Below are 17,088 nucleotides of genomic sequence, written 5' to 3' on the forward strand. Positions count from 1 at the left end.
ATGTTAAATTTAACAACTTTATCCCCAGGACTAATTCAAACTTTATCCCCATCAATATACAACTTTACACTCAAGCCTAATTTAGAACTTTATAAAAATATGACTGTGTTTTGTGAGACTATAATGATATTGGGTTCCATTAGAATATTTTTTTCCTTTTTCATTAAAGACAAGTTTTCGCTACAATCACAACTACGTATTACATTTTTCTGTCTTGTTCCTCATCTTTGTCTTGTCATTTTTATTATTATATAATGATGTCCTACTGTTATTGTCCAGGTTATAAACTTACAATTTTTAGTTTTTAAATGCGCTTATAGGAAGGAGGGAGGGATTGAGTGCGTACCCGCGGCGCGCGCATTCAATCCCTCCCTCCTTCCCAAAAGCACCCAAAAGCGCACGCGCTGCTCCGCGCGCATCCCTGCGCGCACTCACTCCGTGTGGACTGTCGCTGAGAGTGGACTCTCCGGGAATGGGCTCAACAGCGCGAGCGAAGAAAAACTTCCAGTTTTTCCGTGTTTATGCCCTTCAGAGGCTCCTGTTCATCCTGCGGGAATAGATCCGGGAGAACAGCCGCGCGCCCCATGCAGAGAACCGGGGGGCAAAAAAAGGAGATTTAATTGGGAAAGTAATACGAATGGGATAAAAGAAAGTGATTTAATTTTGTAAAAGGGATTTTAAATATCTGGATTTCCCCGAAAACCTCGATTTTAATCTTGATTTTTATTTTTTTTTTCCAAAAGTTTGGTCCCGGAGAGAAGAAGAGCGGGTCAGGCTGAAAGTTGCTGAAAGTGTGTAAAAGTGTGTGTTAGAGAGAGTGTGTGTGTATGGAGAGTGTGTATCAGTCATGGCGAAGTGGTTTAAAGATTTCCCCACCAGCCTGAAAACCGGTTCAGACCGAATCCGCTCCGCATCTGAATCCGGACCCCAGACCCGACCTAAACCCGGGCTGAGCGCGAGCGCGGGGGCCAAAGGCAGCCTGAGGAAGACTTCAGAGAGCGGGGGAGCTGGAGGAGGAGGAGGTGGAGGTGGAGGTGGTGGAGGAGGTGTTGGGTCACTCCTGTCCGGCAGAACCAGAAAGAACTCGGCTATAGAACTGGGTCGGAACCACGGCAGCTCTGGATCAATGAAGGACGGGAAGATCTGGGAGATTCTGATTCCCGGAAAGAACAAGAAGAGCCCGAAGATGGAAGGATTTGAAGATCACCGCACTCTCAGGTACAGAGAGTAGTTCTGGGTGTAAAGTTTTAGATTTATCCTATAGGATAAAACTCTAAAGTAGTTTTGAGTGAAGAGTTTTATATTTATCCTGTGGGTAAATTCTAAAATAGTCCTGGGAATATTTTTGCAAATTTATACTGGGGATAAAGTTCTAAAGTGGTGTAAAATTGTAACTTTGTCCTTGTTATAAAGTTGTACATTTATACTGGGGATAAAGGTCTTAAGACTTAAGTAGTCCTAGGGATAAAGTTGTATTTTTATTCTGGGGATAAAGGTCTAAAGAAGTCCTAGGAATAAATTTGTAAATTTATCCTAGGGATAAAGTTATAAAGTAGTCCTGGGGATAAGGTTCTAAAATAGTCCTGGGTATAAAGTTGTAAATTTAACCCAATGATAAAGTTTTAAAGAAGTTCCGGTGTAAAGTTGTAAATCTATGCTGGGAATAAAGTTCTAAAGTAGTCCTGGGTTAAAAATTGTAAATTTAACCCAAGGATAAAGTTCTAAAGTAGTCCTGTGTGTAAAGTTTTATGTTTATTCTGGGGATAAAGTTCTTAAGCAGTCCTGGGTAAAAAGTTGTAAATTCAACCCAAGGATAAAGTTCTTAAGTAGTCCCGGGTGTAAAGTTGTAAATCTATGCTGTAAATAAAGTTCTAAAGTAGTCCTGGGTAAAAAGTTGTACATTTATCCCAAGGATAAAGTTCTAAAGTAGTTCTGGGTACAAAGTTGTATTTTTATTCTGGGGATAAAGTTCTAAAGTAGTCCTGTATGTAAAGTTGTAAATTTAGCTGTGGAACAAAGTTCTAAAGTAGTTCTGGGGATAAAGTTCTACAGTAGTCTTGGGATTAAAATTGTAAAGTCATCCCGTGTTTTTATTCTTCTTTTTATTCTTCACACCACTATTAATTGTGCTCCTCTCACTCATTCTCTCAGGAACACCACCATCGCTGATGCTTACATGAGCCGAATGATCAAAGTGGACAAACAAGACAAGTGTTCAAAGTATGGCACAGTTCCAGCAGAGGGTTCAGGAACGGACAACGAGAAGGGGAAGTCACCTGTTAAAACTGAGACGGTGAGTCAGAAATAATCCACGAGGCACAGTACATACTGTATATCCAAGAACATAATGACATATTATACAGTAAATAGTTTGAATTATTCAGAATTTAACGTGATACTAAAATGAAGAAGTGGGTAGAGTTTGTTAAACACTACTTTACCAACTGTGGTTGGAAGCAGTTCTTCATTGTTGCATCTAAAACTCACATCAGAAACAAAAAGTTTTAAATTATATAGATATTGTAACACTGTGGGAGAAACTAATTATATTTTGATTTTTTTCTATTTTTTATTCATCACCAATGTTTTTTGCAAGAACATTTTCATGCTTGTATAATACTTACCTTGCTGATGCTTGAAGAGGGAATTCACTAACATTATTTTTTTTGTCTTTTCATTGGGAAATCATGAATTTGAATACCAGCAATGCTAATACTTGGCAATGTTTCCACTGATTAAGCTTGAAATCGTCAATTTTGATTTATCAAACCAACCCTATAAAGAGCTGTAGAGATGTTTTGCTATAGTATTAGAAGTCAATAACCACTTTAATACGTTTTTTTTTATGGGATATTTTTTGCTTTTTTACCTGTTTATTTGTGATTAATTACACATTTCCTCACTAAATATAAACTTTTTCCACATTATAAGGGCAAAGTTAGGGTTCGCTGGGAGTTCGCTGATCGAATCCCAGTCATGCGGCTTGCCATCAGCTGCCAGAGCCCTGAGAGAGCACAGTTGGCCTTGATCTCTCTCTCTTGGTGGGTACAGTACAGTAAATGGCACACTTTCTTTCTCCTCGTCACTCCTAGGGTGATGTGGATCAGCACAAGGCTGCATCTGTGAGCTGATGTATCAGAACCACCAGAGTTGCTTCGCTTTCCTCTGAGTGTTAGCGCTGTGATGCTACTCGGTAATGCTACAGCATCAGCAGTAGTTCAAAAAGAGGTGGAGTCTGACTTCACATGACTTGACAAGCCAATAGAAAAGAAGCTGCCAATGACTAAGCTAACTCAAAGATCTCTGTTTGAATGTAAATGTGCCCACAAATGTTTAGCTAACTCGAAATAGTTTAGTAATGTTTCTGTGTAGGTTCTTCTGGTCTATCTGTGTAGAGTTAGTAATAGAGTTAGTGCTCTATATTCTACTGAATGCCTGAAATGACATCCTCCAGTCTTTTCACTGCTCTGTTGTCTGTGGGAACCAAAAGAAAACGGTTTTGTTATGAAAGCTGAGATCAGTATCTCTCTTCTAGCTTTCTTTGTTTTAGCTGTATCCCCTCTTTCCCTTCCCTCCACCTCCCTCTCTCTCTCTCTCTCTCTCTCTCTCTCTCTCTTTCTCTCTTCTCCATTCCCATCCCCTATTCAGCTGTGTAGCTGCATTATGATCAGTCAGTAGGAGAGCAAACACAATGCGTACTGAGCTTTTCCTCACCGCTCTTCCTGTCTCCATTCCTCTGTAGTCCAGCCCACACACTTCTCCACAACTTTATCAGAGTATCAGAGCCTCGCTTTACTCTAAAAACAGCCTCAGTTCTCTTCATGGTGTGGATTTCATAATATTCTATAAACTTCTGAGGTTTAAGGTCTGGTATAAGTTGAGTTCCTTCATATTATAATATCTTGCATCGCTGAAGTAAATTTAAATTTCAGTGCCCTTTACAGCAGCAGGGGGTTAACCAGTCCAGTGAGTCTGGAAGAAGGACAGCATATCGTCACTGTCCAATCAAAAACATCTCCAAACTCTCGCAACTTTACAAGAGAGAGAGAGATAACTCATTATTGGCTTACATTGATATAAGAAAATCAATGTAAAATGAGTTTATTTCAGGTCATTTTGGAGAATTTCTTTTGATCCAGTAATCAATATATTTTGCCACAGTTTAAGAGACAGTTGTGTGTTCACATTATGTAGTAAACTAAATTGTTTTTACAAATGTGTAGATACTTGTTTTTCATTGGACAGCAACAATATACACCAGGGATGTGCCCTATTGTATTGTACATAATATATACTGACACAATACGATAAAATAATCCATATTGTAAAAATAGGGATAAAGTTATTCTTGTATATTTTTTTATGTTTGCAAGTTGCATTTTTATGCATGCACATAAGTATTATGGTAGACTTTTTTCTACATTTCATTATTTAATACCATTTTTATGAGGGTTTATAAATAGTTTATAAATTAGTTTTAGAATAGCGATTAATTAGCAGTTAATAAGCAGTTACACTACACACACATATACATTTGCCAAACAGTGATTCCACATTAATTCTCATCATTAAATCTGAATACGTATCTTACTTTGTCTTTTCCATTTGTCAGAATTAAATACTTAACATATCTGATAAAATAATATAGAATGTCAGTTTAGTCATTTAATATCTAAGTATATAAGAAAAGTTATAGAAAAATATTAGCTAATTTCACCTCTCCATGACAGCTGAATTAAGAGTTGGACAATAACTAATATTAAGATTAAAATCTGCATCACTTGTCCTCCTTTTAAAGACTAACAGCTCTGGAAAAAAATAAGAGACCACTTTTGAAAACCTCTGGAATATAATCAAGAGGAAGATGGATGATCACAAACCATCAAACCAAACTGAACTGCTTGAATTTTTGCACCAGGAGTAAAGCAGCATAACGTTATTCCAAAAGCAGTGTGTAAGACTGGTGGAGGAGGAGAACATGATGCCAAGATGCATGAAAAAAACTGTGATTAAAGCCCTTCTTTGCATTATTTGAGGTCTGAAAGCTCTGCATTGTTTTTATTATTTCAGCCATTTCTGATTTTCTGCAAATAAATGCTGTAAATGACCACAGCAAAATCGGAGAAACTGATTCAGAAACTAAAGTGCTCTCTTAAGTGTTTCCAGAGCTGTATGTACCATTGGGAATTCTTTAAACAACACCATCCCAGCAGTGAAGCATGGTGGTGGCAGCATTGTGTTGTTAGTTGGACACTTTTCTTTAGGAAGAACTCAAAAGCTTGTTAAAAGTGGATAGCAGATGGGAAGTAGTGCAAAATAGAGGGAGATACTTCACGATAACTTCATTTAATCTTTGGAGGAACTTTACCCTTCTTTGGGACAATGATCCCTAGAACAATGTGAGAGGAACACAATAGTAAAAAGCACTTAACAAAGTCAGGATGATTTTGTTGACTTTGACACACACTCACACATACACACACACAGATTGCAGATCTTCTGCAGCTACTGCTCTTTCTTTCAAAGCTTGTTTTTTTAACACACTCACACACACAGGTGCGCACACACACACCCGCTAACACAAATACGAAAAGAATAGCATGTGCAGACAATGCGCAGTGTGTGTCTTCTCTTCCCGTCCCCAGTGAAGCGACGTTTGAAGAATTATGTCACTCGATACGGACGCTGCGGCCTCTCCCATAGGTGGACTGGCCCTCCGGCTACTCTTTGAACATAACACCACAGAAATCAGACTCTCATGAAGTCACAACAGAAGCAGTCCGGGGGTGTTGGTTATAAAGGGGGGCTTGGTGGCTGAGGGACATGAACTGGACAGGAGATGGGAAACTGTATCCTCCAGTGGTTTAGCGCTGATTCAAGCTTAAAGAGCCTTCAGTAGGCCTGTATACTCCATTTATTACTACAGTATAATAGAATCCAGTGGGGAAGACGGTTCAGCTTCAGGACCTGCCCACTGCTTTCTATTGTACGTGTGTTTTTGAGTCAATGGCTTTTCTGTTCTGTTTGTAAGAACAGGAGAATGCCCTACAATCCTAGTATGTGGCTTCAGATTGAGAGCACTTAAAGGAGAATTCTGGTGCAAAATGTGAAAAAAAGTGACTTTTGTTGTAGTAAAACATGATAAAAAGTTCTTACCTTTGATTAATAGCACCCCTCCGCTCTCCCTCAGCGTTCTGAGATCCAGAAACTTTAACAATCCGTCCAAACACCCTGTTGTCCAGCTCAAAGTAGCTCCACACCTCCTTACTAGAATCCGGAGAGCCCTGACATTTAAAATGAGGCATTAATAACTTAAAAAACACACAAGAAGCTTATTAAAAACCTCTGTTTACATCCCATAATGCTAGTTTCAGCTCTGAGCGCCGCCATTACTCCTGACTCCTGGCGCCGACTGCTACGTTATGCGGAGTCTATGTATATGTATGTCTATGTCATTATCAGTACAGTGATGGTGGTGCATGGAGCTGAAGCTATATAAAAATAAAAAAATAATACAAATCATATGTATTATATGTCATTTGTATATAATTCAGGCATTGCACACATAATTTTTCTAACAACAGTAAATGTAATTTTAGGTTGTAAAGTGACTTTTATTGGACGTAACTAATAATAAACAGAAGTACAGATAAAAATGATTTATTTGTTTTTAACTTATTCCACAAATGTTGTTCTAAGACACTATAGGCTGGGCTTTGATTCATATTGGCAAATATGCTAATAACCCGCTCCTACGCCCTTGCCCATGCAAAGAAATCACTATTTTAGCAAGCACACCATTAGCAAGCTCAAAGTAGCCCCACATTTCATTACTAGAATTCGGAGGTTCTTGACATTTAATTTAATTCAAAAACTGCTGGTTACAAAAGTGAGTACACCCCACCCCCACAAACAGAACCTTGCAGTAATTCTCCATGGGAATGCATGCATATTATAGAGATATATTTTCAGCAACAGCTGGAATTCATGCATTTCCACAGAATTAATTTTGCAATCTGTTCCACCATCCTACTACCTGCTCGCCCATGTTCATTAGTTGACTTATATACTTATAAATTACTTCAGCAATACTTAAGTACAAAACATGTTGAATACTTTAGTACTTCCAATTAAGTGAGGGGCTTAAAGTAGGGGTGGGCGATATGGCTCTAAAATAATATCACGATATTTCAGGGTATTTTTGCGATAACGATATACTTGCCAATATAGGAAAACAGAAAAAAAATTATAATTTCAGGAATATAGTAGAATAGTATAACAGCATAATCATAATGTGGCAAAATAAATAATATAGCATAAAATAATATAATGCAGTAGAAAATATTGCAGAATATTTAGTGCATGCATATAAACTGCAAACTAAAACAATTATACAATAAATACACCTAAAGCTTCACAGTAAATAATAGACTACTTTTAAGACAGAATATCTCTATTATTACGATATATATTTTTAATATCACGATATTTTTGTGTCACGATATATTGTATACGATATAATATTGCCCACCCCTAGCTTAAAGTACACTTCAACTTCTACTCAAGCCACTTTTTTAATAGAGCACCTACTTACTGAGTACTTTTACTCTTCAAGTCTGGGTCTTTATACATGTCTGTTTAAGTTTAGGCCTTAAGGGACAAATAGACTCTCTCTCTCTCTCTCTCTCTCTCTCTTTCTCTCTTTCTCTTTTTCTCACAGCTGATAATCCTGGAAGACTACGCTGACCCATACGATGCAGAGAAAACGAGGGAACAGAGAGAAGCTGAAAGAGAGGGAGAGAACGATGGATACATGGAGCCTTATGATGCGCAACTCATTATTACAGGTACTATCTCTCTCTTTTTCTCTTTTTCTTACTCTCTCTCTTTTTCTTTTTCTCTCTCTCCTGATTTTCAGGTTCTATGTCTTTTTTAAAAAATCACGACACCCTCTCTCCCCACTGGTTGCCACAGTGATAGTGTTGTGCTGGGACAATGGGCGCAGTTTCCTCTTTCTGCTTCCTGTTTCCTGTCTGTGTTTCCTTTGCCCCATTCTCTGGACAGGAAGTTGACCCCCCCACTCCCATCCCCAGCAGAAGTGCCTGGCTGTGTGAGAAAGCCCTCCTCCCCCCCTCTCCTCCGCTACCTGCCCCCCATCCCCACCAACAACCACTTCCCAGAACTCAGGAAGTGCTCAGCTAAGCCAGCCAATCACAGGCCTAGGCCAGCCTCCCCCTCGGTATAGCCATTGTTTTCTCACACAATAGGCCAGACACAGAGCGGCCGAGGACTAACGCAGGCTGCGGACGCGGAGATAGACACGATTTGATCACAGTATCTTCTGTCATATGAGATCAATCAATCAATCAATATTTGGTGGAATAACCCTGATTTTAATCACATTTTTTTTCATGCATCTTGGCATCATGTTCTCCTCCACCAGTCTTACACACTGCTTTTGGATAACTTTATGCTGCTTTACTCCTGGGGCAAAAATTCAAGCAGTTCAGTTTGGTGGTTTGATGGTTTATGATCATCCATCTTCCTCTTGATCATCAACATTTCTGAACCCACATATTTATATGCATCCATCTGTGACCCACTGATATCACTAACTTCTACATTCTTTTCCTGTGATGCTTTTCCAGGCAGTAGGTTTTGCGTCATTATCTTGCTGCATGATGAAGGTTTCATCTTTCTTTAAATTCACAGAGAAAACCTACCTTTTATTTAGTACACCAGTGACGACTTTCATCTTCAGGAGATTCCAAACAGTTGTTCTAAATAACAACTATAACTGCACAGTCTGCACAGATAAAACCCATAAAATAAAATCTGAAATCTGAGTAATGTTAATTGTTTGAAAACAAATGAATGTATCAGGACACACCTGAGCAACAAAACTAACACCTGATAGTCACATGTTTCAATACCTTTGTTCACAAGACAAGAAAATGGTTGCTGAAAAGCAAAATGTAGCTGAAAAGCAAAAGGGAATTTGTGCCATTTCTTATTGTCTCTTAAATATTGTTCTTTTTTTTTTATAAATGTCTTTACGTAGAGATTCGACGGCGAGGATCGAAGGACCTGCTGAAGGTGTGTGTGGTGCTGAATGGAGGGGAAGGAGAGGGATCAGGACCTCCACAGATCTATGATGTTCCGTATGAGGAGGTTCTGGAGGGAATCCCTCTGACACGGCCGGAGTCGGACCCCCGGCCGCCTGCGGAGTACGAACTGCCCTGGGAGTGGAAGAAGGAGCAGATCGTCCGTGCACTGTCAGGTAATTACCATAGAGGTCATTTGGCCAATTAGACCCAATTAGAATCCAAAAATTTGTGACTCAGAAAATTTGAATAATATATAAGACCAATTGGTACTATTGGCAGTGTGGGCAGTGTGCCAAGTCCTGCCGGAAAATGAAACCCCCATCTTCATAAAAGTTGTCAGCAGAGGGAATCATAAGGTACTGTAAAATCTCCTGAACAAATGTACAGGGGTTGGACAATGAAACTGAAACACCTGTCATCATTTTAGTGTGGGATTTTAGGTTTCATGGCTAAATTGGAGCAGCCTGGTGTTCAATCTTCATTAATTGCACATTGCAGCAGTAAGAGCAGAGTGTGAAGGTTCAATTAGCAGGGTAAGAGCACAGTTCTGCTCTAAATATTACAATGCACAACATTATGGGGGACATACCAGAGTTCAAAAGAGGACAAATTGTTGGTGCACGTCTTGCTGGAGCATCTGTGACCAAGACAGCAAGTCTTTGTGATGCATCAAGAGTCACGGTATCCAGGGTAATGTCAGCATACCACCAAGAAGCACCAACCACATCCAACAGGATTAACTGTGGACGCTGTAAGAGGAAGCTGTGTGAAAGGGATGTTCGGGTGCTAACTCGGATTGTATCCAAAAAACATAAAACCACGGCTGATCAAATCACGCAGAATTCAATGTGCACCTCAACTCTCCTGTTTCCACCAGAACTGTCCGTCACCACAATCAATTATTGTGCTCTAAAACCAGGTGTTTCAGTTTCATTGTCCAACCCTTGTACATACAATTGGTACAACATAGCATATACCTGAAATGTACTGGTCCAATATGTAGTTTTTATTTGTGCATTAGCTCTTATTGTATATAGGGAAATACACTTGCCCCAAACTGTGTCCAGTTGTTCAGTAACGTCTAATAGACTTGCTTGAGTGTGTTCTGACACTGTACTCACCCTCCTCATCCCACAGCTCAGTTTGAGGGAGCAGAGCGAGTATCTAAAGATGACGTTGGTTCCCCAAACGTGAAGCAGCAGACCCTGCGCTCTGTGAAGAGCTGGACCCCCAAATCTCTACGCCCGTCCCCTCCATCCCCCACTTCACCCACCTCTCCAAACATCAGTCCCGACACAGAAAGCCCCAAAGTGGACCCAACTTTACCCCTGGAGAAACAGAGGTAAGAACTGTAATTTAGGACCAATCCAATTTCACCCCTTAGCACTACCACTTAGGTACGGGGTAGTGTAAGGACTACATGACCCTATGAACAGCTAGCTAACTATATCCATTCCACCTTAAATGGTTCAACAGACAGCAGAGGATGCAACATTTAAGGTGGAACAGAAAAAAAACTAATAAAAGCTCATTTCATCTCCCCATCACAGAGGAATCTTCCCCCTTTTTGAAAACAGGGTGCCCTAAAGTTAACAGTAGGTGGGAATGAGCGTGACCGGCGTCATCTGGCTAGAATTGTCCTTCTAGCCAGACAAGCGACTCAACTGCATTGAATTACATCCACATTAAAAGGTCACTAAACCCTCTGATTTTAGCTAACTCCACCCTTTCGAAACATTTAAAATGTGAAAAATGCTAAAAAAAAAAAAGAAAAATGGGAGGGGTAGTTTGGGAAGGGCCTACAGGGTGATGTATGGGTTTAGAGGCAGGGCAGGAGAGAGAGCTGATAGGCTGATTGGCTGCAGCATTGTACCTCTGATAGCTGTGAGACGGTGTGATGCAGATGGTTGGACATCAGTTGATGCAGGGATTGCAGAAGATCTTAAGGTAGTTTTATATGAGTTATGTAAATCAATCTCTCTCTCTCTCTGTCTCTCTCTCTCTCTCTGTATCTCTCTCTCTCTTTAGCTGGTATCATGGCAGCGTGAGCCGTCAGGAGGCTGAGGCTCAGCTGCAGAACTGCAGGGAGGCCAGCTTCCTGGTGCGTGACAGCGAATCAGCAACCAGCAAATACTCCATCGCCCTCAAGTAAGGCACCCAGCAGGACTTGGGTTTTTATTGGATGTAATCCAAAATCATCAACAATAAAAGAAATAAAGGCTTAAAATAGATCACTCTGTGCTTAATATATGTATAGAATATATGTTTCACATTTTTAACTGAATTACTGATATTAAGTAACTTTTTAAAATATATTCTAATTTTTTGAGATGCACTAATATGTCCAAATGTTTGTGGACAATGTTTTTCCCCTTACATCACTTTTACTTTTATACTTTTTTAGTAACACTTTTACCTAAAGAGTAAAAAGCTTGAGTTGATTCAACTTCAACTTCTACAACTTCTAAGTATTTTAAACCGTAGTATCTATACTTCTATCTGAGTTTTAATTTTATGGCAAAAATGTTACATATGGGCCCTTTAAAATGTGGCGTGACTAAGCACCCCTGAAAAGATAGATGAAAGATATTCTTTCTCTCTCTCTCTCTTTCTCCAGGACGAGTCAGGGCTGCGTGCACATCATCGTAGCGCAGACGAAAGAGTGCGGATACACACTGGACCAGAGCAGCTGCGTGTTCCCCAGCATCCCGGAGGTGGTTCACCACTACTGCACCCAGCGCCTGCCCTTCACTGGAGCCGAGCACATGACCCTACAGCACCCGGTGCCCCGGGCACACTGATCACACACTGATCATACACACTCACACACACCAGAAGAGCCCATCACAAAGCCAGCAGCATAAACACACCTTCTGAGAACTGCCTTCCAAACCCCGCCCACTACCTACCAGTACCTACCAGTAACTACCCTGCACTAAATCTCCACACACACTTCTCCATTTCTTCCTGCAGTGCTGTGCGGAATCTGCCTCGACATCTAAGAATCTGATCTGTAAGTTTTTATCTCTTCATCACCAGCATTAACTAATCCGGAGGAAGACCTGCGATCCCGTTCCCTGAGATTTTATATCTTTTATATCACCATTCATTTACAAATTGCTATCCCATGACTTTTTGCATACCAGTCTAGAGTTTTACAGCTAAACTAAAAAAAAAATCACAGGTGAATCTGAGATATTTTAGTTAATTTTTTCATTTTAATTTCCAATTATTGCTCAGTTTTTCTTTATTTGTGGAAAACAGTGCAAAACGAACAAAAGAACATATCGTCGCCACTTATCTCCAAAACACCAACTTTACAGTAAATAGAAAAATCATTGTAAACTTTCAATGGAAGTCAATGTAAAAAGAGTTTATTTCAGGTCATTCAGGTCAGTTTGTCTGTTCGAATTATGTATTAAACTAAAAATCGTCAAAAATGGAGAAAAGTGTTTTTCATTGGACAGCGACGATATTCAAAATTTACAAGACTTAAAAATGTTTTTTTTGACAATCACAGGTGTGACGAATCAGTATTTCTGTTATATATTTCATCTCTCAATTTTAAAAACAAGAAACAAGTACACAAGTTTTCATTGTTTGTAGACCTCTGTTCCCTCATGATTTTACATTTCCAGGCCCTGTTTAGAAACCAAAGCTGTTTCTAAACTGTATTCTGTATTCTTCCTGAATACTAAAATTTAGACTTAAAACATAGTAAGAGGTCAGAATAGACCCTAAAAAAATAGCAGGTCCCCACAAGTATCAGGTCCCAACAACACAGGTCCTCAGTCTCATGATGGGCACTGAACTTACTACAACGCCAGTAAAACACACTTTTTATCTCTCTGAGTTTATAGTGGTGTGTTTTTGTTTTTAGGCCTCAGTTCCCCCTACTTTTACATTTCCAGGCCCTGTTTTAAAACCAAAGCTTTTAGCCAGAAAAACATATTTTTCCTGAGTACTAAAATTTATACTTAGTAAAGTAGTTTGTAGAGACTGTAATTTAGTATTTTTAATTTCCACATTGTGCCTTATGGTATCCTCAGGATGTTCAGGGATGAGCTGGCTAGCAACCTCTTCCATCCTAATAATAGTGCCTCTGATCTTATGGCCACCTGAAGGTGAGATGCTTCTCAGCTCCACCTGGTGGTTAAGGGGCTGTATTGCAAAAAAACAGGACAAACAGAGGACCAGCGGTTCTAGACCTGCAGTTTCAGGACATGACCTTGCTTAAAATACTTGACGTTGCCAAATATTTGATTTAATTAAATATTTATGTCCTGTTTTTTATTATTGCAACACACTAAAGATAATTAAGATTATGTCGAAGTTTGATTGTGTTTGTTAAAGGATGGAAACACTAAAAGGGGACTAAAGTTGGGAACCAATGTCAGCCACTTCATTAAAACTAACTCCTTGTTTCTACACTTTTCTACAATTTCACAGAAACAAAATGACTTCAGATTGTAATTCTACAGTCTGTAGAAATAAAAAGTGTCATATATGGCCAGTGTAGATGAAAAGAGAAAAACAGAAAAACAGACAATGACAGTAGAAACGAGAAGCTGGTGTTAATGTTATGGCAGGTTGGTGTATAATGTATTATGTTGACATGGTGGTAGTTGAATGTGGAGGTCAGGAAAGTTACCTCTAATCAAGGTAACTAGGAAAGTTAGTTTAATTAGCTTTTATACTTGTCTCCAGTTTTTTGTTATAGTAGTTTGACCTTTTTGATCATTATTTTTGGCTAGATTAGCTTAAATCCAGGGTTTTAATTTTTTTTTAAACATTCTACATTGTAAATTGATACTAATTTCATCCACATTATGAGGAAAAACATATGAAAATATGAATTAGTGAATAAAAAAGGTTTAAACAAACGAAAATATGTTTTAGATCTTACATTCTTCAAAGTAGCCCCTTTTGCTTAGATGACAGTCAGTTTTATGAGGTAGAGTCACCTGGAATTCAGGCTTTCAGTTAACAGCTGTGCTGAACTCATCAAGAGTTAATTACTTGAATTTCTTGTCTCTTAATAAAGTGTTTGAGAGCATCAGTTAAAGTAAAGTAGTGAAGAGGTAGAGTTACAGGTATAAAGAGAATAGTGAATATTTGAGTAATGTTCTAATCCAGGTTATGAGAAGCAAGAACTACTCAACTAAATAAAGAGATAAATGACTCTCTAGGAGTTTCCTAGAGAGCTGGCTATCTTAACTGTATAGCTTTTCTCTGTAGCTTAAAGGCATAGAGTATTTTTTACACATTGTAAGATCGTCTGAAACCAAATGCTAGTGCAAATGCTAATGCTATTTAAAAAATTGAGTAAACCTAAGAATTTTGGGGTCGCAAACCTAAAACCTCAGCATGTCCTGAAACTGCACAGTACTGATTAATGTCAGGTTTTAAAATGATCGATTGGTGATTTCTTCCTCTCAGGTCAAAACCCTGTGACTGCGTTCACATTACAAGCCTTATTTTTAATTCCAGTTTTATTTACTGGAATTCAGTCTTTTTGCCTTTTTACATCACATCCCATATCTGTGATTGAGTAATCCGAATGTGCCACTTTAGACCTGGAATGTGAATTAAGAACTGCCTAAGAACTGCTGCCAAATGTGTTCACACTGATTCGGTTTGTTTTGTTGTTAGCTTGTAGCAATGGTGATGTCTGTGAAAGAGTCAAATCTCAATTTTATCTCTTTTTTGTTGATAATGTCTATCACTGGGGGTTATTGTTGGTTTTTTTTGTTTTTTTAAAGGAGTATTTGGACACTCTTTACAAAATTCAAGAACCTTTTGCACCAGAAGTAAAGGCATAAAGTTATCCAAAAGCAGTGTGTAAGACTGGTGGAGGAGAACATGATGCCAAGATGCATAAAAACTGTGATTAAAAAAACAGGGTTATTTCACCAAACATTGATTTCTGGACTCTTAAAACTTTATAAAAATGAACTTTTTTGGTTTTCATTGCATTATTTGGGAGAAATGTTGTCCGTAGTTCATAGAATTAAACAACAATGTTCATTTTACACAAACATAAACCTATAAATAGCAAAATCAGAGAAACTGATTCAGAAACTGAATTGATCTCTTAATTCTTCCAAGAGCTGTATTTAATATTTCTTATTTTGATATTATTTTTTAAAGTAATATTATGAGAAGAAATAACTTATTTCTAACATCATTGTATTGGTTGTAAGGAAATTAAAACAAGTTTTGTTTTTAAAAATTATGCCCGAAACAAGCTATCAGATTTACCACTGGAAAAAGACACTTTTAGTAGATTAAAGTACTTAAAACCAAGACAAATAAGTCTAAAATAAATATACTTATACTTCTAAATGCTACCAACAATGTAAAAATGAGAAATATCAGATATTAAACTAGATTTAAGAGGAATTAACTAAGTTACATTTAGAAGGCAAAGGAAAAAAGAACAGTGTATCAAGTTAGAAGGGAAATAATTTAAATCAGTAATTTTAAAAGCTATGATCTGGATAAATAAAGGCTATAATAAATAAAAAGAGCTGTCTGGAAACACTTTTAAGGGAGTCATTTAAGGGCAGATTAAGCCTTTCAGTGGACTGGTCTATCTTCTTGATTGTCCTGATCAAGCTTTTCATTGATTGGTCTGAGTTGGGGATGTGGGGGTGGGGTTAAATGGATTTTATTGGACACGCGCTCACGCCTGGTTAAGCGGTAGAGTACCTGTGGCACCGGCCGGTACTCTAATCCCTAATCCACCTGAGTGCTCTTTGCTTTGATTCAGACCGGTTTCATATCAGAACTGCATTTTACAAAATATTATGTTTATATTTGTGAGCAGTGATGCTGTTTTGTTATTTTTTAAATAGAAAGGATAGTGTGTGTTTTTGTGCCACTGTACAATATAAGATCATGCAAAGCCTGAAAATAAAGCCATTGTGATTTTAAATGTGTTCAGACTATGATTATTATTATATTGTTGATGTTTTGTGATATAATACAATAATAACACTTAACTAACAACATGGCTCACCACAGTAACCACTTGTCAATACCTGAGCAACCACCTAAGACTCTGTAGAATCACCTGTGATACCATTACAGCTGTCTAGATACACCCTAGCAACCACTTGTCAATACCTAAGCAACCACCTAGCCAAAGTGACCACCTGAGACATTGTAGAACCACCTGGGATAATATGGCAATTGTCTTGCCACACCTTGGCAACCACTTGTCAATACCTGAGCAACCACCTGAGACATGGTACAACCACCTGGAATACCATGGCAATTGTCTAGCCATACCCTTGCAACCATTTGTCAATATCTGAGCAACCACCAAAGACTCTATAGAACCACCTGGAATAGCATGGGAATTGTCTACCTGCACCCTAGAAACCAATTATCAATACCTGGCATACCATGGCAATTTTCTTTCCACAACCTAGCAACCACTTCTCAATACCCCAACAACCACCTGAGACGCTGTAAAACCACCAGTGATACCATTGCAATTGTCTAGCTACACCCTAGCAACCACTTGTCAATACCTGGGATACTATGGCAATTTTCTTGCTATCCCAAATCAACCATTTTCTAATACCTAAGCAACCACTTAAGACACTGTAGATCAACTCTGTGATACCATGACACTTGTGTAGCCACACCCTAGCAACCACTTGTCAATACTTGAGCAACCACCTAGCCACACCCCAGCAACCACCTGCAAATACCCGGGCAACCATCTGAGACGCTGTAAAACCACCTGAGATACCATTGCAATTGTCTAGCTACACCCTAGCAACCACTTGTTAATACCCCAACAACCACCTGAGACACTGTAGAACCACCTGTGATACCTCCGCAATTGTCTAGCTACTCCATAGCAACCACTTGTCAATACCTGGGATACTATGGCAATTGTCTTGCTACCCTAAATCAACTACTTTTCAATACCTAAGCAACCACTTGAGACATGGTACAGCCACCTGAA

General features: G+C 38.8%; 1 protein-coding gene across 1 annotated transcript; it reads left to right on the forward strand.

The window, feature by feature from the left end:
* The first annotated feature begins 404 nt into the window (after positions 1-404).
* On the forward strand, positions 405-16,044 carry she (Src homology 2 domain containing E). Its single transcript, XM_022674198.2, has 7 exons — positions 405-1,218; positions 2,152-2,293; positions 7,721-7,847; positions 9,062-9,280; positions 10,245-10,449; positions 11,136-11,255; positions 11,725-16,044. Exons 1-7 carry the CDS (start codon positions 848-850, stop codon positions 11,906-11,908), a joined length of 1,368 nt encoding a protein of 455 aa, XP_022529919.1. The 5' UTR covers positions 405-847; the 3' UTR covers positions 11,909-16,044.
* Positions 16,045-17,088: the final 1,044 nt, after the last annotated feature.

The sequence above is a fragment of the Astyanax mexicanus genome, chromosome 6 (genome assembly GCF_023375975.1).
Source record: "Astyanax mexicanus isolate ESR-SI-001 chromosome 6, AstMex3_surface, whole genome shotgun sequence".
Lineage (NCBI taxonomy): Eukaryota > Metazoa > Chordata > Actinopteri > Characiformes > Acestrorhamphidae > Astyanax > Astyanax mexicanus.